This window comes from Convolutriloba macropyga, chromosome 11 (assembly GCF_964194025.1).
Source record: "Convolutriloba macropyga chromosome 11, txConMacr16.3, whole genome shotgun sequence".
In the NCBI taxonomy this organism is placed as follows: Eukaryota; Metazoa; Xenacoelomorpha; order Acoela; family Convolutidae; genus Convolutriloba; species Convolutriloba macropyga.
The window spans coordinates 55,972,200-55,995,227 of NC_134478.1; the positions used below are offsets into that span (position 1 = coordinate 55,972,200).

General features: G+C 37.2%; 2 protein-coding genes across 5 annotated transcripts in view; one reads left to right on the forward strand and one right to left on the reverse strand.

The window, feature by feature from the left end:
* Window positions 1–2,839: 2,839 nt before the first annotated feature.
* Window positions 2,840–23,028, reverse strand: part of LOC142349456 (chromodomain-helicase-DNA-binding protein 1-like) — a 369,586-nt gene continuing 349,397 nt past the window's right edge. For all 4 annotated transcript variants that reach the window (XM_075401033.1, XM_075401031.1, XM_075401034.1 and 1 more), the window contains 9 exons: window positions 17,966–18,160; window positions 17,136–17,298; window positions 16,785–16,937; window positions 8,458–8,829; window positions 8,028–8,390; window positions 5,661–6,139; window positions 4,891–5,305; window positions 4,280–4,573; window positions 2,840–4,172 (listed from right to left, as the gene is read on the reverse strand). In XM_075401033.1, coding sequence (XP_075257148.1) covers window positions 2,988–4,172; window positions 4,280–4,573; window positions 4,891–5,305; window positions 5,661–6,139; window positions 8,028–8,390; window positions 8,458–8,829; window positions 16,785–16,937; window positions 17,136–17,298; window positions 17,966–18,160 — 3,619 coding nt within the window. In that variant the 3' untranslated portion in view covers window positions 2,840–2,987. The remainder of the gene's footprint in view (window positions 4,173–4,279; window positions 4,574–4,890; window positions 5,306–5,660; window positions 6,140–8,027; window positions 8,391–8,457; window positions 8,830–16,784; window positions 16,938–17,135; window positions 17,299–17,965; window positions 18,161–23,028) is intronic.
* Window positions 6,146–8,466, forward strand: LOC142349457 (uncharacterized). The gene is made up of 2 exons (XM_075401036.1): window positions 6,146–6,501; window positions 6,572–8,466. Exons 1-2 carry the CDS (start codon window positions 6,370–6,372, stop codon window positions 8,015–8,017), a joined length of 1,578 nt encoding a protein of 525 aa, XP_075257151.1. The 5' UTR covers window positions 6,146–6,369; the 3' UTR covers window positions 8,018–8,466.

Sequence of the window (23,028 nt, forward strand, 5' to 3'; positions counted from 1 at the left end):
TCTTTTTCTTAGATAGAGGCCACAGGGGCTACTATCAATACCAAACAGCATAAGAGATGGTAACTAAGACTTATAGGAGCGACGGTCAAATGGCGGGCATCTAAAATTGGGCTTTATGGGTTTATCCCGTTTCTATTTCTGACTTCAATTTTTTATACTGACTCTGTTCATTTTGAATTGCTTTGCTGAGCAACTGATGTTCAAATTCACTTCTAGCAGAATGAGAGAAGAGAGAAACTAGTCTAGAGAAGTCAAAACGATTTCACGCAATGGCGAAAAAGCGGAAAAATGGTAAAGCGAAAAAAAGTTCGACGAAGTAAAAAAAATTAGGAGCGCTATAATAGCCGGCTGAGATGAGGGCGGCTATTAAAAAAGGATTCTGATAAAAAAAAATGTCCGTCAATATTTTCACAGATTTCGGAGGAACTCAATTTCAAATTCAAATTAAAATGCCTGAAAAGTAGCACAAAAGAACTTGAAAAACATTTTTTCGGTCAATTTAACATATTTGCAAAACTTGAAATATTAATTTTAACTGTTTGCTGATCTTAAAATCAGGATGGGAAAAGTTACTTTAATTCTTCGGCATAGTTTGGAAATGTCTGCTCTTTACTTTGAAAATTTTTGCAACTCATGCTCTTTGAGCTTTTACTCCGCGTGTTCAATGGTAAAAATCTAACTCAAATGATCTCAAAAAACCAAATTACAGTTTTTGTTTTTTCATGCGTGCGTGATAATTGTAAGCATTCTCGTGAAATTGCAACCGACTTCAGACACAAAACAGAGTTCTAAGAGCGAGAATTACATGTTACACTGCCAAAGAATGAACATTACATTTTTCCCTCCTAATTTGCTTCCCAACTGCTCTGGCAAAATCAAGATGATTAGTAATAACAATGGTTTTACAGATTCAATTTGTTTTTCATGAGGCCACAACTTCATATTTTTGAGGTCATTTAAGTTTTGGCGTGGAGAAAAAAGCTTGATAAAGATGATATGCAGGGAAAAAATGCGTTAGTAATTTTAACTTCTACGCGCGAAATGAAACAATATACTATGTTGCCAGCTGATCAACTCTCGTTACTTTAATACAACGTTGACTTTATCTGAAAAATCAGTCAAAAGTGCTGAGAGACCGTGCATTTCTGCTTAGTTAACTGTCGCAATCCCTAATTCACATCATTTGATAGCTAAATTTTTAGTAATCGATAATAAATTAGATGGGCAGTTAAATGGATAAGTACGAAATAAAAAACAAATAATTTTCATTGACTAAACAAAAGACAAGACCTAGAACGGACTAGGAGTGAATTGAAACCATTTCCAAATAATCAGATAAAATTAAAAAACTGAAATCAATGTTAAAATTCCGCGTGCGAACAAAAACCACTAGCAAGAAAGAATTTGGTTCAACCAAAAATTTAGGCCAAGAATTAACAATGGATTGGTAAAACCATTTAGAAAACAATCCTATCTAAAAAACCGAAAACTGTGCAAATCAAAGTGAAATTGCCGCATGTGAACAAACAGAGCTGGCAGATTGCCAGAAAATAGCCACAATAGCTTCGTAGATCTGCAGTCAAAAAAACAGTGAAAAAGACAGACCAAAAAGTTCATCTTTTCATTGAAGGCTGATATGTTATTTTGATTAAAAATCTGTATAAATTTTCGCTGCCTCTATTAGCTGCTCTCAAATAACCTTAATTTAGAGTGACACGCTCATTTTACCTTATCTCTCTGAATTAAAGTAAATAAAAGTCAATTTCAAACGGAGGAAGTCAATTTTGAGTCAGGTAAGTCAAGTGTGACCAAAAATTTAATCACGCGAATGAACAAAAAATCTCGCTCCACTAAGAGCAAAAAATGACGTCATGCACGCACTTCAGTTGAAATTGCTTGAATGAATGAACAAAAAGCAGCTTTGAAGTGGTTGTGACGTCATATGATCGTAATAATCGTGACGAAAAAACCAAGAGAAGGCCAATAATAGCCCCCGCTATCGCTGTGCGGCTATTTAAAAACCACCATCGACAAAGCGAATTTTTGTTCAAACACCGTTTCCTCACTACTTTAAAATTAGAGAAAAAATTTTACGCCACAAAACCACTCGCTTTTTCACTCCACTTCCTGTTTCGGCATGACCAATATCATTTCTAATTTGACTTCAAAAATGTGTCAACAGATCTTAAAAAAGGCAGCGCCCCAATACAATTCATTCTTTTAATTTTAAAACCAAGATAAGGCCAATAATAGCCCCAGCTATTGCTGTGTGGCTGTTAACAAGGAAAACATTGACCTTTCAAACAATTCAACGCAGGAAAACGAATCACTCAATTGCGTGGTTGGCGCATTACTTTGCCAATCGCAGAAGCTCACTGTATCTCTTAAGAGAGTACATTTCTGAACTCGGAAAATTCAGCCCAAATCCCACATCTGGTGGAAATTAAAAATTACAGACAAATTGTTGTTTCCTAATTATTTTTATGAAGATGAATTAATGATTTGCGCAGAACCGACTAAATTAGGACAACTGCGTTCAATCGACTGGAGTAAGACTGCTTTTGGTCGTACCTAACTTAATCTTAAGGAGGTTAGCTTATAATTTGAGGGTGGTTAAAAATAGTGCAGAGTGGGCAGAAATACGTAAGCTTTCAATACACCAACTTAAACTTACTTGCTTGCTGATTAGAATTTACACAGATTATTAAAGCTCTAAGATCACTAAAAAGTAAATTAATTCCATGCTTCAATAGTTTAGTCGGACAAATTCTATTTATAGCGGGCGGCGAAACTGCGATCGTCACTTAATTTGTTCTTTTGAATGTCATGAATGTAACTCTTTAGTAAATATAGTTTTGAATTAAGTTCGACAGATAAGAAAACAAAAATAAAGATAATGACGTTCTGGAACAAGGGTTTCTAATTAGAGTACAATTGGCGAATGTTTAATTAAGCTCACTATTTGCTGTTTCTCTCTAATTACGTTTTCACTGACTCCAAGAGTTCGAAGTCCCGTCATTCTTCCAAGACAAATCGAAGTCCATGCCTTCATTGTTATTCAAAGTTTCTGAGCTTGGTCGCTCAAGTTCTATAGGAATAGCACCATGTGAGGACAATTCTGATCTAGGGTTCGGTACTGCAGATGATTGCAAATGCAAATTTGGCATATCGAAGTCAAAACTCGCTGAATTGTGCACGCTATCGTACATTGAACGCGAATTAGAATGGTGTTGAGAATCAGCAATCGATCGACTAGAAGGTTCATGTAAGTTTGATTGATGATCGCGGTAGCTTTCTCTCCCGTTTCGATACGGATTTTGACCGACAGAACCTAAGTGGTTATCACCATTCGTGGCACCTCTTTGACTATCGAGTCTCGACATTCTAGGATCCCTGTAGCTGGACACTGAATTTTGAGTAGGAGTTTCATGGCGTTGTTGAGGATACTTCCATCTGTCAAAAGACGCGGTAGAAGGGCGCTGTTCCTCTCGTTGCGATTCCCACTTTTTGCTGTAACTTCCTCGCTCTCGACACCAGCCTCGGTCATCATCTCGTCCACTGCTGCCCCTCCCATGCTCAGTGGACGTACTTGTTCCAGAAGTATGCATGCGACTTTCAACTTGGTCTCGTCCGTCAGCACGGTGTTCTCCAGATCTTGCAGGAAAAGGTTTAGCAGGGTGATCAAAAATCCTCTTTCTCGGCTCGTGCATTCCAGGCGGCGAAGAGGCACGATTCATCCGTGAAAATATAGGCGCTCTGGTAATCTTTTCTGGAATACTGTCTTTTTGCTTCTTCAATATTTTCGTTGCCTCGCTATCGGGACTTGGAGCGTCTCTTTCTGTTGAAGGTTTCTTCTCTTGCTTTACTTGCGCTTTTGAAACCTCGTGATCGCGTTGTTTTTTCTTGGAGCTTTTGACGTAGATAGAGTGCAAGGTCTCAGCATTCAGCTTGCTGAATTGAGCAACAAAATTCCACAAATTGCTCTTCACTTCCTTCAGTTTCTCTTGGTCTTTCTCTTGCAGAACCTCGAGTACCCTGTCTCCTACTTTGACTAAGCTCTTACGACATACTGATGCCATTTCATCCTGAGACGTCTTTTTCGAATCTTCAGATGCCGTAGATTGCATCAGTTTCTGTAGATGCTTCTTGACGGATCGCATGTCTTCTTTGCACTAAAAACATTTATTTACATTGGAGAACCTAGTCACACTGGAATCAAAGTTTGTTTTTTTTCCATTAAGTAATTCAGGAAATAGTTGTGCATAATAAATGTGCTAACCGCTTTAAAAATGTTGGATTTGATATCAAGCTCCTGCACAGCAACTGTTATGGCATTTAAAGCGTTCAATTTAGCTTGACTTGTTGAGTGGGATGACTGTAGACTATGTGCTTTGAGGTCAGTTGATACAGACATGTTTCCACTCTTGTGCTCATCACTCTCCTGTGTCGGAATCCACATTAGCTTCAAAGGGGAGGTCAAACTTGGATTAGCCAGAGGCTTAGTGCTCTTCACTTTCACCTCTCCTTCTTCTGATCCATCGTCGTCATCAGAACTACTTGAGTCGTCTTCAATCTAAGCAATAAAAGCAATATTCAAAAACTGGTGAAAACTGATAGGGAAGCTTGGACCATCTTTCATCTCATGGTGAAATTCTGACAGCCTTTAATAAGTGACCAAGGTAACTAATTAAGAGCTTTCAACTTCACACTTCACATTACAACAGCTGAACAGTCTGTCAATGTCAATTTAATACTAAAAAAATATAGAACACTTCCTGTGATTTGGTTAAGAATGCTAATCCTCTCAAAAGGCAATAGAATGTCTTCAGATAACAACTCCTAAATACGGTAGTATTGCTCTTAAAACTTGCACAGTTAACTTTGACATACCTCTTCTCTAGACTTGAAGATCTTCCTCTTTTTGGCTGCTGACTCTGCAGCTTCTCGTTCTTTCTTCTCTCGCTTCAAATTCTCTTTCCTCTCCTTCTTAGCTCTCCGTTCTCGTTCCTTCTCGTCTTTGGCCTTATCTGGGCTCTTCAGGTTTCGTTCATGTTTATTCGGATTCACTTCCAAATCCAATAGACGTAACAAATACTCCACCCTTGATGCAAGATGGCGCGTCTGTGGCTTCTGTTCGGACTCCAACATTAGTTTCTCCTGAAGCTGCAGTCGATCGTCGTTTTTGATGGCGTCCCAGTTGCCACTGCCGTACAGGTATACTCCAATAATGAGGTTAGTGTCATTCTCTGCTTCCCAAATGACATCCCAATTTGGTAGTCGTTTCTTTGGAAGCTTGAGGACGTAGCTAAAACATCACATTTTTTAAATTATACACCACTTTCAAGGAATTTCAAGTCAATAAAAGACAATTATGTTGACGATTTCACGTTTGCAACCATATAGATCTACTTTGCCAACAAATAGCAGAGCAATTGTTTCTATTATCCGTTCCAGGGACTTATTTAAAGTTGTCGAATAAAACAGAAAGTTGGCTGCTAATCTATTTTCCCTTCGATATCGATGCTTTATTTACAAACTCGCTGAATTCATGTTATGTCGTTAAACATATAATGTTAAACCGTTATGTTATTCTGAGGTTAATTTTTTGGGTTAAAAATTGATCCTTGCAATATCTGATTTATGAATAGGTGTGCACTTACTTATAAGGTGAATCGAGGATTGAGATTGTCTTAACAAGTGCGTCAAATTCTTCCTGAGATTTCAACAATTGTGTCGCATTGACACTCACTCGTCGGATTACAAAGGAAGCGTGCTTGGACGTTTTCACACCAGCATTCTCTTTGTTGGCTTCACTCACGGCCAGTTCGCAATATTCCTTCATTCGTTGCCAGAAGGCTTGCATGTCTGTCATGCTCTTCTCGTGTAAATCCGCATCTTCAGCAACCTCTTGCAGTCTGTTCTCTGCATTGGGGAACTTTTTGAAGCTCTTCACGAAGTTTCTAACTTCATTTGCAGACCAATTCGTGAACTCCTGCTTCAACTTCTTGGAGGGCGCTTTAGCCCCTGATCGTGTGGAAGTTGCTGATATGGCACCCAATGTTTCTTCATCACTTGCACTTTCAGATGACGATGAATGATCTCGTGCAGTTGTCGAAAAGTTTATTTGGAAAGCTTTCGTCTAAAACAAAGTGACCTGTTTCATGCATATATTGACTTGGACTTCATCACTTGCTCAATACACAAATGATCTTAATCAATTTAATACCACGGTAAAAATTGTTTAGTTTCGAGCCCAAATGTTAAGTAAATAAAATTACTATTTGAGCTGTCATACTTTGAATTCTAACAAATCTGTTCTTTGGGAACAAACTAATTGAGAACACGTCCAGAAACAAACGATATGCTAAAATGTCGGAACAACAGCTGAAAGATCTTCTGAGCTCACTGAATGACATGGTTCAGTGTAGCATCTGCTTCGAGCAGCTCTATGAACCACGGCAACTTCAGTGTGGCCACACTTTCTGCCTTCACTGCTTAGAGGTAACCGTCCCCTTTATAATCAAAACTTTTAAAAACTTATCTAGCAAATCTAATCGAATTAACTTTTTAGTCGTGGTCAGGAAGACACAACTCGTTCAAATGTCCGAATTGCAGACAACCTGAAAGATATACCGTTGAGTCACTCCCCAAGGATTACCAAAGCAGCGTGATCAAAGAATTAATTGAAACCTACAGCTCAGGCAACCTACCCGAGCGACAGCCCTCAGAAGTTACAAAAGAGGTCACAAAATCCGCTTTGGTTGAACAGCTTGAGGAAGTAAAAGAGGAATGGGAGCTAGAATTTTTGAAGATAATCGAACAGAAACAACTTACCCTCTCCAGTTTTCACACCCATGTCGAAGAACTACTACTCCATATCCATAAGTGGAAAGCGAGGACCGAGCAAGGCATAGAAGAACACTTTCAAAAGGAAAAACTCGCCAAACACTTGAATCTATTGAACGCACTTGAACGCTCGGAGAAGGCAGTAGGCTCTAAAGACACTAGCGAACATTCTATTTCCAACACTAAAGGCAAGTTAGACACGCTCGGAAAAGCAATTATGGCTTCAAAAAAATCAACTTCTACAGAAAGATCTTTCGTCGTTAACTCCATAACTGACAAAACTGCATATGATCTTCTTGACAGATTGAGCGGACTAACTATTTCAACACTCAAAGGAAGCTTAAAATTCAGAGCAATTGGTAGCGAATTATCACTTGCTGGTCGCTTCAATATCAAGAACGGCCAGTGCCGATTATCGGATGCCCGCTTAGCAGATGGAGTTCTCTATGCAGCAGATGTTATGAATAGCGCGATACATGCAATCAATTCTTGGACCGGTTCGATCATTTACTCAACTAACCAATTCTCATTTCAACACACAGTTCTTTTTCCACAACTAATCGAATTATCTAAAACTGGTGAGCTTCATGTTAGAGAAACAATAAGTTCAAAAGCTATCACAAGTGTACTCAACGCATCTCTGAGCAACAAAAATTCAATTGAACGTAAAACTACTTCAGGCTCAAAACAAAAGCCGTTTCTAACAACCTTAACAAAAAACCCCAGTTGTCTTCGAAAGAAGGAAGATTCAGGAACAGACATTGAAGTAGTTAAATCCAAAGAGGACATGACTGCTGACATTATCTCCAATATTGGCATGAACAGTTCTAAATTCAGTTGGACTGAAGAGAATGACAACTACATACTGGCGCTCATATATCATAACAATAAAGTTCTCTTCGTCAACAAGCATAACTTAAGTTATTGGTGTCAGACCATGGACCATTTCTCCGGACCAACTTCTGGAATGCTGGATTGCGAAGGAAATGTTTACATATGCTGCTCAAATATAAATTGTATCAAGAAATTCTCACCAACTGGAGAGGTAAAGAATACTCTTTCACTGCATACGCTATCTATACATCGACCTATCGCTATTGCTTATCGAGATCCTAATCATTTCATTGTAGCAGAACAGATGGGCCGCGTTTCAACTGTAAAAATTAATTAGTGAAACTTACCCTTGTCCTTTGTCGGGGTGGCAGAAACATTTCGGATTCGGCCTTTGCAGCTTCTTCTTGCTCAACCTTTTCCCGAGCAGCAGTTGGAATTATCTCATCCCACTCCTGTTTGTCATTTTCATTAGATTCAGGTTCAACATCTTCCTCCTCATCCTCATAGTTGAAGTTGGCAACCTTAAAGCCAGCCAGCAACTCTTCGCCGACTGTCTGGGGCTGATCGCTCTCTTCTCTTGTTTCGGCCTTCTGCAGGAAATCGTCAATATCGAAATCATCCGTGAAATCTTCCTCTTCGCCGTCAGCTTCTTTGAACAGCTCTGCAGCACCAAATTTCAAAATAGAATTCAATTCTTCTTTGTTGAAAGGCTGTAAACATACTAATTATAATTACATGCTTAAATGATTTCGAAACAGAATATTGAATAAAACATACATGTTTTGACTCGGACTTTTCATTTATTACTGTGCGACCGGAGGTGTCCATACGCTGTATCACTAGATGATCCAGAACCATTTTCTTTTTAGCACGTTCAATAATATCCTCCTCGACGGAGAATTTAGTGACCAGTCTGTATATATTAACTTGTTTCGTTTGTCCTATTCGGTGTGCTCTAGACTGGGCTTGAATGTCATTTTGCGGATTCCAATCTGAGTCAAATATGATAACAGTATCAGCAGTCGCTAAATTGACACCAAGGCCACCAGCTCGCGTTGAGAGAAGAAAACAGAAGTCTTGAGAATGTTCCGAATTGAAGCTATCGATAGCTTGTTTCCGTTGGTCTCCGGTGATCGAGCCATCAAGTCGCTAAATAAAACGGATGATGCAATTTTGCAAACCAAATATATTCAAAATACACATAATTATAGTGTGCTTTCTCCACTGATTTTAACTTAAGGTTCAGTCATCTACAGGTTTAAGACAATTTTATTACCCTGCGGCACACCAACGAGAAAACAGTCCAACCATGCGGAACACCTGGAGAATTATTATAGCACCAAATTAATAATCAAAGACCGAATCAAAACCTCCGCTGCTCCAGTTGCTTGAAGAACATTTCATAACCTTGCGGAACACCACCGTCTCAATTAAACTTACATTTAAATAAACAACGATACAAGTGCGCCAAATCAATCAGCTTAATCAAAGTAGACTTCACATTTATCAGTTTCTCATCAAGTTACAGTCGAAGGCTCTCAAAATGGCTATTTGCAACAACCTTGCGGAACACCATGGCTAACAAAACACCCTTTAACATTATAACAGTAGTGCAACATAGGATATCGTTGCTCCTTTTCCTAGATGACGATAGAATTCACTGAAAATGAGCTAAAACCATGTAGCTTATCACTTCTTAACTTCGAAAGCCATATTTGTAATTCATCCCCAAAATGCACGAATCCCTGCTGAGCTCAAATTACGAAATTGATCAAAAGGTTTGTGCAAGATTCTTGCCAAAAATTAGCTAAGGCAAAGTACCCATTGTCAATTGGTGCATAAGTTATACTCAAATTTCACAAACGCAATTAATAGCTACTAATCCTATAAGACACTAACAAGCATCCAAACCTAGTTGAACAATTCCAACGACTAAAAAGTTGCCACTAACACTCGCATTAGATTGAAACAGCGCAACTTCAGTAGTTAATTAAAGCTAGTATATTAGTTCTTTATGTCAACCTTGCAGCGCTAAAGGAAACCCTTTGAAGCTCAGCCGTGCCCAGCGGGACCAAAATTGTGCAAAAGACATGAAATTTGTCGTTCCTAACAAACAGTCCAGGTAGCAGAACAATTGCAAAAGCAATTTCACATAGAGCAACATGATAGGGACTTGCTGGAAAATTTTGAAGCTTCAGGATTCGACAGCAAACAATCTGAGGTGATGAAACCGAAATCACATCACCATGAAACTAAAAGTTTAAACCAGGAGGCCTTCATTTCAAGGGGTTGACAGTTTAAGAAACCTCCGCTGCCCCAGTCGCTCTAGGATCAATTAATTACAACCAGCCATTTTTCCAAAAACAATCTGGATGATGACTAATGAAAAATTGACTTGCTAATGAAACGGCCGAGTCGAACTCCAACTTATCTAGTAAGCAGTTTCTATTTATCAAATTACGGTCCAGGGGGCTTCAAATTCAAAACTGCGATAACGTTGCGGCACAAAGACCAAAAACGTTGTTACATCATTTAAACACGAAGACACCCTTAATGGCGTTCTTAGATGGAGATGATTTGAATACACTCGTGCAGTGCTGTAGGTAAAACTTTTAAAAGCAGATACTTTAGCTACATCACAACAGAGAGCTTACCTTGAATACATGCACCACCAAAATTACAGAATTTCTTTCAAAGCATTGCGATGTTGACACCTAAAATTAACCAAAAACAACACCTAGCACTCTAGCTACGAACACAATTGATAGCAACTTTTATACACTAACACATCCAAACCTCAAAAAAATAAGACATTAATAGTCTATCCTTATCGCACACATTAGAACTATAAACAACTTCAACAGTCTGCAGCATCAATTCAACCATGAATTAAATACAATCAAAAGATCTCCACTGCTCCAGTCGCTCTTTAAACGTTTCATTACAACCATACAATTGCCCAAAAACAATTGAGGATGTTTAATGACAGTGTGATATGCTAAGGAACCGGCAGAGTCGAATTCCAACTTATTTAGCACTTTACTCCATCAATTTGCAGTGCACGAGGTTTATTACCATACAAAGTAGACCAATAAAAAGTTGTATACGGACTTACTAACTTCCGCCATTCCCCTACAGGCAAAAACCAGCTGGAAGATCTGAAGGCAACTGCAACATACGACTCCTTTAAAGTAGAGCTTAAGTTACCTAATTCTACCTCAATACAAACTACTCATCTCGTTTATCTGACAGCCGCGTGACGAGCGTGAAAGTATAAGATCAAATCCGATTAAAACAAAGATGAACTACCTCAAATCTTCTCGGAAACGAATTCTACAATATTGTTCAAGTCAGAAATTTGCAGTAACACACCATAAATCACCGCAATACATTCCAGCAACCGGTTTTGAAAAAGCTAGAATACAGCGTTCAGTCCTAATTTCAGCGCATTTGGGAAATGCGAAAGATAGGCATTTCCCTCTGCAAATCTTCATGGAAGCTTCCTCAAAATTGACTGTAAACGTTAGATTAGTTCGGAAGGTTCTACAACACTAATGACCTATTTATTGCTGTTATATAAACTCAGCAACATGGTTCACGACCCAAAAATCCCCGCCAAAATTTAAGGGCAGGAGCGTCAGTTAAATTTCTCCTGAAAAACTTTGCATGCTTTTATCTACAGGAATTGACGATAGTAAGCTTGTGCAAAACACTGACAAACATCAATAGCACTCAGATCATCGTTGTAAGCTCAGAAAGAAGCAAATTGAAATCTTATCCCAAAACACCTGAATTTAACAAATGCACAATCCGAAATGAGCAAATCAAAGCGGATGCAAGTTGCATTCAATAAATACGACCGCCAAAAGTCATATTTAATAGAAGCCAAATTTGAGATATTTAACGGACTTTTATTCTCAGGTAGACAAAAAGCTTAACATTGAAGATGATAAATCTTGCATCAGTACAATCGTTGTGAAAAATCTATTCGAAGAAGCCTTCCTATCAATCCGCTTATCTCTCCACAAAACAGAAAATTTTCCGTACTTTTGAAATACCTCACATAGCTTAAAGGAGTTGAGTCGAAGAACAGTTTTGTTCTCAACTCAATAAATAGCACGACAAATCAGACAGGTAAGTTTCTCGTTGCTCAAGTGCTGTGTTAGTAAACGAATACCAGGTCTCGAACAGAAGAGTATTAAGCAATAACAAAATTTCAGTCAAAGCATCCGCCAGTTAAATTGCTCGTATTTTGACAATTAGAAGTAACTGAAAACCTTAAATCTTAAACCAGATAATCTTCAATCTTTATCTGCCAAAACTTTTCAGCAACTTTTGTTTTAGGCATGGCAAACTTCGCAAAACCATCTCCTAGGGCTATTAAAAAGGACCAATTCGATCCCTAATATAGATTTCCATATAGTAGATTTCATATCAGTTTGCTAGTGGCATAACATTTGTGAAATCGGAAAAAGCCAAATTAACAAGCCCAGTCTGTTCAAAATATCTGTTGATTTGGGCATGAGGCAGTGTTCGAAATTAGAAATCAGATCACCATTAGGCTAAACAGATTACTTAAAAGTGTACTTGCATCAGCGCTTCTTAAAAAGTTATTAAGTCATCCATATCCATTGCAAATGAACATAAACAAAACAGCAGCAAAAAAGCAAGTTCACGCTCTAGAGGCATCATTATACTGAGAGACCTTGGAACCGTTTGAAAAAGGGCTTAAATTATCTGCTAGTGCCTCAATATGCGCTCAGCTTGTTCAACCGCCGCAGGCACTTGACAGCGGTGAAAGTACAAGGCTCGTATCTGATTAATAACGAAAAATGACAACAAACTCACATGTGAAAGGATTGGTAAAAAAAGCAAATCTCGGGCTTATCCTCAACCAAATTAAAGCCGACTTACTGGATCAGCAAAAACAAAATTCCAAGAAATTCCAAAACATTAAGGACAGTGAATGCATCAAAGCTGTGGTAATGAAATATTCTGGTTTTACAACACGCGCTTTCATTGACGTTTTAAGCATTTTGTCCACCAAACATGAAACAATCGAACATTTTCAAAGCGACCCGACTTCTTCAATATTTTCCACGTCAGAGTTTGCAACAAACACACCAGAGATCACTGCAATAAATTCCAAAATTTTGAAAACGCAAGAAATCAATTCAGCCTTAATTTCAGCAGATCAATGGAAAATTAGCTTTTCGGTAAATCTCGATCTTCACAAAACCGTCAGCAAAACTGACTTCATACGTTAGTTTGGAACACCTGTTCTATTTAAGTGTTGTTATATCCTCGGCAACAAGCTTCATGAGCAAAACTATCCAAGTTTTCAGCCAAGAATATTAGCTATTTTTGAAATCTAAAAACAATGCATTACTAAGCTACAAGAATTGACGATAGTAAGTTTGTGCAAATTACTGACAATTATTATCAGTACCACTTAAGACTTAGATCAATGTTATTAATCAAAGCTTAATTAAAATCATTCAATCAAACAAATATGCAATTTGCAATCAATGAAGATGAATGCAGAATTCGTAAGGACAAATTATAAAGCAAGATTCTAAAGACATGATTGTTCACGGAATTTTTGAATCACGTAAAAAACGGTAACAACTGAACAGGATCAACCTTGCATAATTACAAAACCTTGCATTAAAAAATCTGTTCGAAGAACCCTTCCTATCAATCGTTATCTCACAGAGCCAGACAACAGGAAATTGTACGTCTCTTCGAAATACATCGCATAGCGTAAAGCACACGAATCAAAGATCGGTCCTGTTCTCAACAACAGCACGACAGGTCAAATGATTTTCTCGCTGGATCAGGTGTTGTGTTAGTAAACCAATACAACTTCTTAACAGTACAGTACTGAGCAATAAGACTTGATTTCAGTCAAAACATCCGCAATTATTTAATGAAAACCTTTCAAAAAATCCTAAGCTTACAATCAAAAATTCTCAGTAACTTCTCTTTTAGCAATCGGAACACTTAGCAAAACCATTAATTCCTAGGGCTAAAATAAACAAAGGCCAATTCGATCCCTTACATAGAGTTCATATTGAGTTTCATGATATCAGTCCGCCGCTGTCAACATTTGGCTCATCGGATAAAGAATCCAATTTGAGAAGCGCAGACTTTCAGAAACACTTGAAATACCTGTTTTCCTAACTAGAAATCAGAGCACCACTACGCAAAACATATGCCTCAGAAGTGTAGTTGCATCAGCGCTTTATTCAAAGCAAAAACCATTGAAGATCTATCCACATCCATTGATCAAGCGTTAAGGGCATCAGCTGAGGCACCTTTGAATGTTTAAAAAAGGGGCTTAAATTACCTATAAGTGCCTCACTATGCGCTCAGATATATCAACTACGGCATACAATTGACAGCGGTGGAAGTACAAGCCCATATCCGATCAAAAAGAACGAAAAACGCTTCAATTCATTAACAGCCCACATTTCTGATTAGCAAGAAGCAATTCACGGGTTTCTCAAAACGCAAATGTAGAGACTAACAGCATTAACAAAAAAATTCAAATTCCAAGAACTTCCAATATGTTACGGAGATGAAAGCTGCGGAAGTGCAACAGCTGCGAAAGTAGACCTTTCGTAGTACAACGCATTTTCCATGACGTCTTTCCAAGTGGTTTTTTCCACTCAACATTGAGAAACCATCAATGTCAAAAGCGATTTCTACGATATTGTTCACGTCCGAAAGTTCGCAAAAACAAAACACAGTTCACTGCAATGAATTCCAACAGATTTTGAAACAGCTAGAAAACAATGTTCAGCCTAAATTTCAGCATATCTGAAAATTGGAATGATGAGCATTTCGCTGTAAACCGATCTTCACAGAACCGTCAGCAAAACAACTTGATTATTTCGCAACGTTTCAGAGCATCTAAGATATATTGTGTTAATATATCAACACAGCAACATGCTATATCAACACAGCAACATGCTATATCAACACAGGAAAAACTGTCTCCGTTCCCAGCCACGATTACGTTATTTTCAATAACTTGAAAAAACGTTGCATACTTTTAGCTACAGGAATTGCCGATAGCAAGCTTAGATGCAAACCACAGACAAAAATCAGTAGCACGCAGACTATAAAAATTGCAATCTTATATGGAAAAACTTGAATTTAACAAACGCAGTGACTATCCGAAATAAGGAAACGAAAGTGGACGCAAGGGTCAATCGAACGCCAAAGTCATTCAAAATTCTGAAGACTGTTTTTACGGATTTTTATTAATCCCATGTAGAGAAAAAGCTAAGGACTGAACAGGATATATCTTGTATCATTACAAAACCGTTGAGAAAAATCTGTTCGATGAAGTTTCTCCAATCTGTGCTGAAGTAGGCATGACACAAAGGGTAGAAAAAGTTCCGAAAAAACGAAGCATAGCATAACGCAGATGAGCGGAAGATAGTCCTGTTCAACAAGAGAACGATAGGGCAGATGAAATTCTCGTCGGTCAATTTGTGCTAGTAAACGAGTACAGGGTCTCGTAGTATTCAGTAATCAAACGATTGAATTTCAGTAAAACATCCGCCAGTTATTTTGCTCGTTATTTCACAATTAGAACTGAAAATATTAAAACATTGAAGATCCTAACCTCAAGATCAAAAATTAAGCGCAATTTTTGGTTTGTGCAAACTTTCAGAAACCATTTATTTTGAAAGCTAATATAAACAGGCCAAGTCGATCCCTTACTTAGATTTCCACAAAGTAGATTTCATGACATCAGTTTGCTAGTGGCTTAACATTTGGCTCATCGGAAAAAGAGGACAAGTTAACAGGCGCAAACTACAAGAAACATCAGTATACTTGTCAATGGAATAAATTTCACAATTAGGAAGAAATCGAAGCACTACTCCGCCAAAGAGTAGACTCAAAGCTACTTTAATCAGCGCTTCTTTATAAGCAAAGAAACAATTTGAATTCATCCATATCCATTGTAAATTAAATAAGACATTAAACTAAGGCGAGAAAGAAACTTCAAGAACCAGAAGTCCGAAGTAAATCCAAACTTCGTTTGGAATTATGTTGACTTTCAACTTCCGTCATTCTCCTACAGAAGTAAAAACAGCAAGCTCAAGCTCTTAAGGCATCATCACACTTAGGCTTCTTTCACTTGTTTAAAGCGTCGTATCAATTAAATAAGTCATTCACTATGTGGTCATCCAGTTCATCTGCTGCAGGAACTACTTCGAGATATGAACTGTCGACAAAGCTAGTAGACAAATCTAGTCTCCTGACTAGTATGTCGCTAAATTTTTCTACTCAAAATTATTGCAAGTTTGAAAGTGCCAGCTCAGATTATCGGGCAAGTTTCAATTGAAAAACTGGTTCAAAGAGCAGAATATATTCTGTCCAGCGTCGGACGCAGTAAGCAGTTCATAGGTCTCACGATGAAAACGTGTTTACAGGTTCGCGTTTCACAAAACTTTTATCGGCCCTTTTTTAAATTACAAACCAAATTGATTTGATCATCTTGTCTACACTTAACCTGCCTACAGTTATGTTGAAACCCAGTCTCATCCAGTTTGAACGACATTCTTCTGACGGTAAATATTTTCAAAAAGATTTCAATAAAAAAATTTATTCAAAAATAACCAAGCCACTAATAAAGAGGAGTTATAGTTGCGTATGTACAAAGATGAACTTTTCAGAATAAGACAGTTTTAGGGAGATCCTTTAAAGACGAGTTGCATATGTCCCGTAAGAGTTCAGTTCTGGTAGATACGATATTTTCCAATAACTGACTCAGCTGTAAAATGACAGCAGGCGCCTTCAATCTTTGCGCTTGTTTTTACGACACAATCAAGTAACGAAGAAGGATCCTTACATAGGGATTGATGCACTTTTCATTAACCTATTTTTGTCCACCTCCGTTTAACCCTCCGAGTCAAAACATGCTTAATAAATGTATTTACCCAGTACAAAGCAGTTTCTGTCAATCTTCCTCCAATTGTGTGTCCCGCACTGTAATAAAGCTACTCAAGCTCATCTGCAATGCAAAAACCTCAGTGGAAAAAGCACACCATGTATTGACTAAAGCAAACACGCTGTCAATTTTGTACCTGAAAGCTGAAGTGCCTGAGCGTTAAGTACTCGGCCAAAATGTCCAGCATCATGACCATTTGAGAGAAAATGAGGACTCGATGATTTGTTTCGTAAAGTCGCACAAGCAGTTTGTCAAGCAGCCACAACTTCCCTCCTCCTTTGATAATTTGCTAAAGCAACAGTTAAATTTCTTAGGTGTAAATTTAGCCCCGTCCCATTAAAAAGCTAAAGATATAAATTTTCCTTCTTGCCTTCCGATCTTAATTCATACTCTCTAATACTTTCAAATTTTTCCTTTAATGGACTGTTAAGTCACGTCCTATTTCCAGCTATCGGAAACATTGTCCTACTCACGCTAACTAGCTCACCTGTAGTTTCTCACTGTCGCTCGGCTCATTCAGAGGATCCAGAGGGCGAATTAGCCACGGATGATTGCAACACTTCTTTAAATCTACGATGATGTTGAGCAGGCTGTTCGTGCTTCCCTTTAAACCTTTATTCAATGCTTCGTAGTTTCGCGTTAAGATCCACCTGAAAACAAAATTATCAGCTTCAACACATTCAATGTTAGCAAAACCTGCAGCTATCAGTTGATTGCGATAAACTTTACGTTTTCTTGATGATTTGTCAGGCAGAAGTACCAAAGTTAAGTGACAACCGGGAACAAGTATTTAACATTTTTATGTCCAAAGAATTATTTTTATTCTATTATCACTAGTTGTTTTAGTTGTGTAACATGAAATGGCTGTCTGCTTCAAAAGGATTTAGTTCTTTATAGCGACCAGGTTTTAAATGATAAAATGGGGTCCTCAAATTGTTGTCGCTAACCTGAGCAAAAATTACATCAAAATTTTAAAGCCACTGAAATATACGAATTGAAATTTTCGGAAGACTGTGCAAGGATGATAATTTAATCCGACAATCCAAGCTCAAGAGAATATCAAACTCTTGCAAACTTTTCATATTAGCGTGCGCTTATAGAAAACCCTAAACCAGTTCATTGATAGCAGTTATATATTGCAGACCTCAAATGCTGTTGACAGTAAACAATGTTGCTTTTTTTTGAAAATTAATCTGGAGACATCTGAGAGACTGTTCTTCGATGCTTTAGGATTGTTCCCAGTTGTCAATCGCCAGTTAACATGGTTGATTTTTATATTTTTATTTGAGGGGTACATCAAAACCAGGGAGAACTCACTTATAATACTGCTTCTGCAATTTTGACATGTCTACTCGTAGAATCTGTTCAACTTTCTGCGGAAGACTTTTTTCAACCTCCTTTTTCAGTCTTCTCAACATGTAGGGTTTTATCGTTTTGTGGAGTCGCGAATAACCGTCAACTCCACCTCGGCTGGGTTGATTGCGCTCTTCGAATTCGAACCAATTGTCGAACCTAAACACAGAAGGGGTTAAAGTTTAAACAGCCTTTTCTACCAGAATTTGGTTAGTTCATTTGATATACTTGATTAAAACAGTTAAATATCAATTTTAACCAATTTAATAGCAGTTTTTAAAAAGATCTAACTGAACGTTTCAATATTTGACATCCCTAAAAAAGGAGCTAATCATAATACCATTACGTGAAATCATAATATGCCTATCCATCCAAAAAAATATTGTATGACTTGCCTAATTGAAGACACAATTTTGAAGGGAATTAACATCATCGTTATGCCATTGTTTAAAAGATCAAGCAACTAAATGCCGAAATCTCTCTATTATATCATAACTGGAAACTACAATTTAGTTTTTGCTAGTCTGTCACATTATGCCCCTTTGCCAGTTTTTATATTTGAGAAAATTCAAAAATATCAACAATTAGTAATCATCATGTTGATACAACTTCAATATCATACATCTTCACAATTTACGTTTTCTATCAGAAAAGGAATTAAATTACTAACGACCAAATAGGATGACTAAACACCTTGTAATTATCGTGTTCATTTTGACAGAAAAATTGTACATTTCTGTTCTATACATTACCTAACATTTTCAGTGAAGTGATGAAACGATACCCTAGCTTTCTATAATTAGAGAAACTTGGACCTTTCGTCCACTTTCAGAATATATTCTCTCTCTATCTGTTCTTCTAAATGCTGAATCTGTAAACTATTCCAACTTCTTTAGAATGTCTTCTAAACACTTCAAACTAATTCAATAGCGCCGTCTAATACTAACTCCAAGGAACTTATCAAATCCAGACAGATGAATTTAAGAAAAATTTGAAGCATCTGCTTTTAAGCCACAAATGATCATACCTTATTTAACCACAATACTTACAGCTTCAACCAGATCACTTAATATTCCACTGATTTGAATTAATATTGATTGAGCTCACAATTAATTATTTGTTAAATCAGTTGCTAAAGGTCAGTAGTTGTAAAGGAAAACTATTCCTAGCTCATATTTCATGAAGGCAATGTCTCAACATTATTTATGATGAGTAAAACACTTCGACAGATCCACAGATTTTTTGATCACGAATGTCTAAGTGAAATAATTCAACTTAAATCTCCAAACAAGAATAACGAACAAGAACTGAGATTTACATCATTGGGCGGTGTATCACTAGCTTTTTTTCTTTAAAAAAAAGGACTTTGGGAGTCACAGAACTCAATAGGCTCTCAGTTCTTCTCCATTAACAGTGTTAGAAAACCGCGACAACAAATGAGATTATCTCAAAGACAAGTACATCGTACAACAGAAGATTACTGATTCGTATATGTCAGCTAAGCTATGTAATTAGGATTCAAACAATTTCTCCCAGATTCCACCTTTTAAGGCAAAATGTTAAAACCACGCAAGAAAGTTACAGCAAATCCTTCTGCAATATTTCTTGAAATACAAGCCAATTTTCAAAAACTCAGCGATAGAAATATCAGGTCCAATCAAGAACAAAATGATCACAAGACATCCAAAAGTCAGAACCTCAGAACGTAACTGAAAAAGTGAACTTGGAACGTATTTCACTAAAAACTCCAAAAAGCAGATGTTAGCTCTTCTGCTAAAAAGACAGCCATACAAAGCACTCATCTCATTTTGAAACTTACATAACCGAGCATTTCGCTAAGGAACTCAGCTAGTAGCTATCTGTTTCAACACGAGCTTCTTAAGCTGCAAGAAAGTATTTACTTAGTACATATAATTATAGAACTTCATACGAGTCTATAGATAGTCCAGTTAACTAGGTTTTCTTGCGATCATCGTTAGTTAATGGAGTATCGAAATCCTGCTCTTTAGATTTTCTGAAGCTGGTTTTGTAAACGTTTTTGAACTATTCTGTATAATGCTGTCAACAAATTTGCGCCCCAAAAAGTCTGAATTTTGAGAAAATTTTCAGTTCAAATCCAAATATCATGGTAGCTATTTTGATCCAAGCAAGCAACATGAATGCCCAAACTTCGAACTCAATGGAATCCAGTATCAACTCAATTGACAACTTTTCAAATAGGTTTTATCTATCGCATCTGTCGGGAAATACTCCGCACAGAAAAATGCTTCTTGACAGAATGCCTTTTAACAGAATGCTTTTCACTTATGAGAAAATCTATATTGAAGGGACTTCTAGTTTTTCAATTCTCTCCTTTCAATTCATAAAAACTCGCTCCCTTGAATAGCTTTTTATTCAAATCTAGAAGAGCGCCTAGGCAAACAATTAAAAAGGGCGCAGACTGGCAAACAGTTCATGGTGCAATAGGTTCTGACTGTTTTAGGGGGTTCGAACTCTTAGTGAGGTAGACTGGGGACATTAACTTCAGCGTTACAAGGTCTATTTACAGTAATCTTTCACAATCGGTTTATATCAATGCTTAATTTCTCAATGCTCTCAATTGAGATCCCTCAAAAATCAAAGAGTGAAGGAATCAAAAGAATAAAAAAAATCGAAAAAATGTAGAAGACGGTCAAGCGAAAACTGCAAACACAGGTTTAGAATAACTGCATCAAACTTCGATGGAGAACATTTAAAAATGTATAAATAAAAATCGACGCGTGTTCTTTGGCGCTTACAGCCAAAAATGCGTGTTCTTTGATGCTGCCAGCCTATTACAGTTTTGTCTAAAGTAACAGAAAAAGGAAAGTATTGATCAGCGTTAGACATTAAAAAAGAACGTAAGGGAGTATCAAGTAGCACACCGAGACAAGTCACATTAGATGTCATCCAAGAAATTAAACTTTAAAAATGGATTTATTGCTATTAAAAATGTTGCTTGCATTTTAGGAAGCTTTCTGTAAAAAAAATCAACTGTCCAGTGCAGTGAACTGGATTAATTTAACTTGAAACGTATTCAATTAAAACTCCCTAAAAACAATTTAATTAAGTATGCAGACTAGTAGTTTTTTAACTAAAATCGACTACGATCTCATAATAAGCTCATCAGCTAGATGGCCGCTGATAACTTTTCCAGGCTCGGCAACAAAGCACTCAACTCATTTTGAAACTGAAACAGCGAGAATTTCGCGAATTGAATTCAAGTTGTAGCCATCAGATTGAACACTAGCTCCTTAGGCTTTAAAGTAAGTATTCAATTATTACACATAAGTATAGAAAGTGTCTATATTGATACGATAGTTAACTAGCCTTTTTAGCGAACGTCAATAGTTACTTGAGTACTGAAATCTGTAGCTCTGTACTCAACTGAAATCTCTAAAGCTCTGTACAATTTTGAAGGTCCTTTTTTGTAGACGTTTTCGGAACCACTTTATAGAAACTTATATCGCAACCCAAAAATGTCGAATTGTGAATTATTCCACATCCAAACTAAAAATCAGTGAAGCAAATTTTATCCGAGAAAATGAACGCCAATTTTTGAGCGCAACCCAATCCAGAATCAAACGCAATTGACAACTCTTCAAATACAATTTATACGATTTCGTATCCGTTGCAAAACACTAACAGAAAAACTCTTTGTAAGAGAATGCTTTTTAATTGAGGAAACTTTTTAATTGAGGAAGATGACACTGGAACATTACCTTCTACTCTACAGATTCTATTTACGGACATCCCTTCGAGTACATTTATTTCAACAGACTAAATTTCTGAGTGCGCGCAGTTCAAATCACCCAAAAATTAAAGTCAGTAGTCAAGAATTCACTCGAAGTGGAATCGAGCGAATGTAGAAAACGGTTAGGCAAAAATTCTGCATACATACACGTCCACAATAGTTGCATCAAATTTCGTGTGAGAGAAATTCAAAATGATTAAATAAGAAAAAACTGTCCCCAGAGTGTCTGACAGTCTTTTTGCAGCTGTGTCCAAATTAATAGATTTAAAGCAAGATATTGGTCTAAATTGATATTCCAGATATCCACGAGATTTCAAGTTAAAACTTAGAACAAATATCAAATAAATTGTACAGAAGATAAAATAGCTATGCCAAAAGCAGAGAAATGATTAAACTTGAAACGTATATCACAAACCCCCAAAAAAGCAATTTAATTAAGTACGCAGACGAGTCGTTTTCAAATTGAATCGACCACAATCTTTCAATTGTAAGGTTAGCAGCTAGATGGCCGCTCGTGACTTTTACAGGCTCGGCAACAAATCACTCACCTCAATTTGAAAAATAAACAAAGAATTTTGGACAGAGGAGCTAAGTAGTAGCCATCAGATTGAACACGCTCCTTAAGCTTTAAGTATTCAACTATTACATAATAGAACATCATCATCTATATTGATAGGCTAGTAAACTAGCTTTTCTAGCGAACGTCAGGTGACTTCAGTAATGAAATCGTGCTCTATACATTTTGAAGTTCGTTTTCGTAGACGTTTTTGGAAGTAATTTATAGAAACCTAAATTTCGTACAAAACTGTCGACAAAATAGCGATACATTTCAGTTCCCTACCAAAAATCAGTAAAGCAACTGATCCGAGAAACTAGAGCCCAATTTTTAAGCGCAATCGAATCCACTGTCAACGCCATTGACATTATCAGATACGTTTTATCGCTCGCACCTGTTGGGAAACACTTCCGAGAAAAATGCTTCTTAACAGAAAGCTTTTCAACAATTTGAAAACTATATTGAAGGGACTTTAGAACTATCGGCTCCTTTCAACATTAAAATTTGACCGTTCAATATTTTTCAAATAATCAAACTGATTTAAGCCGGACGAATTGCTCTCGAAAGACTCGCGGCGTGTCAAACTATTTCGAAAGAACATAGTCTTGAGAAAAGTTTAGGGGTTTGAACTCAAACTCTGGAATGACAGACTGGGACATTGAGTTCTACTGTACACGGCCTAGGTACAAACATCTCTCA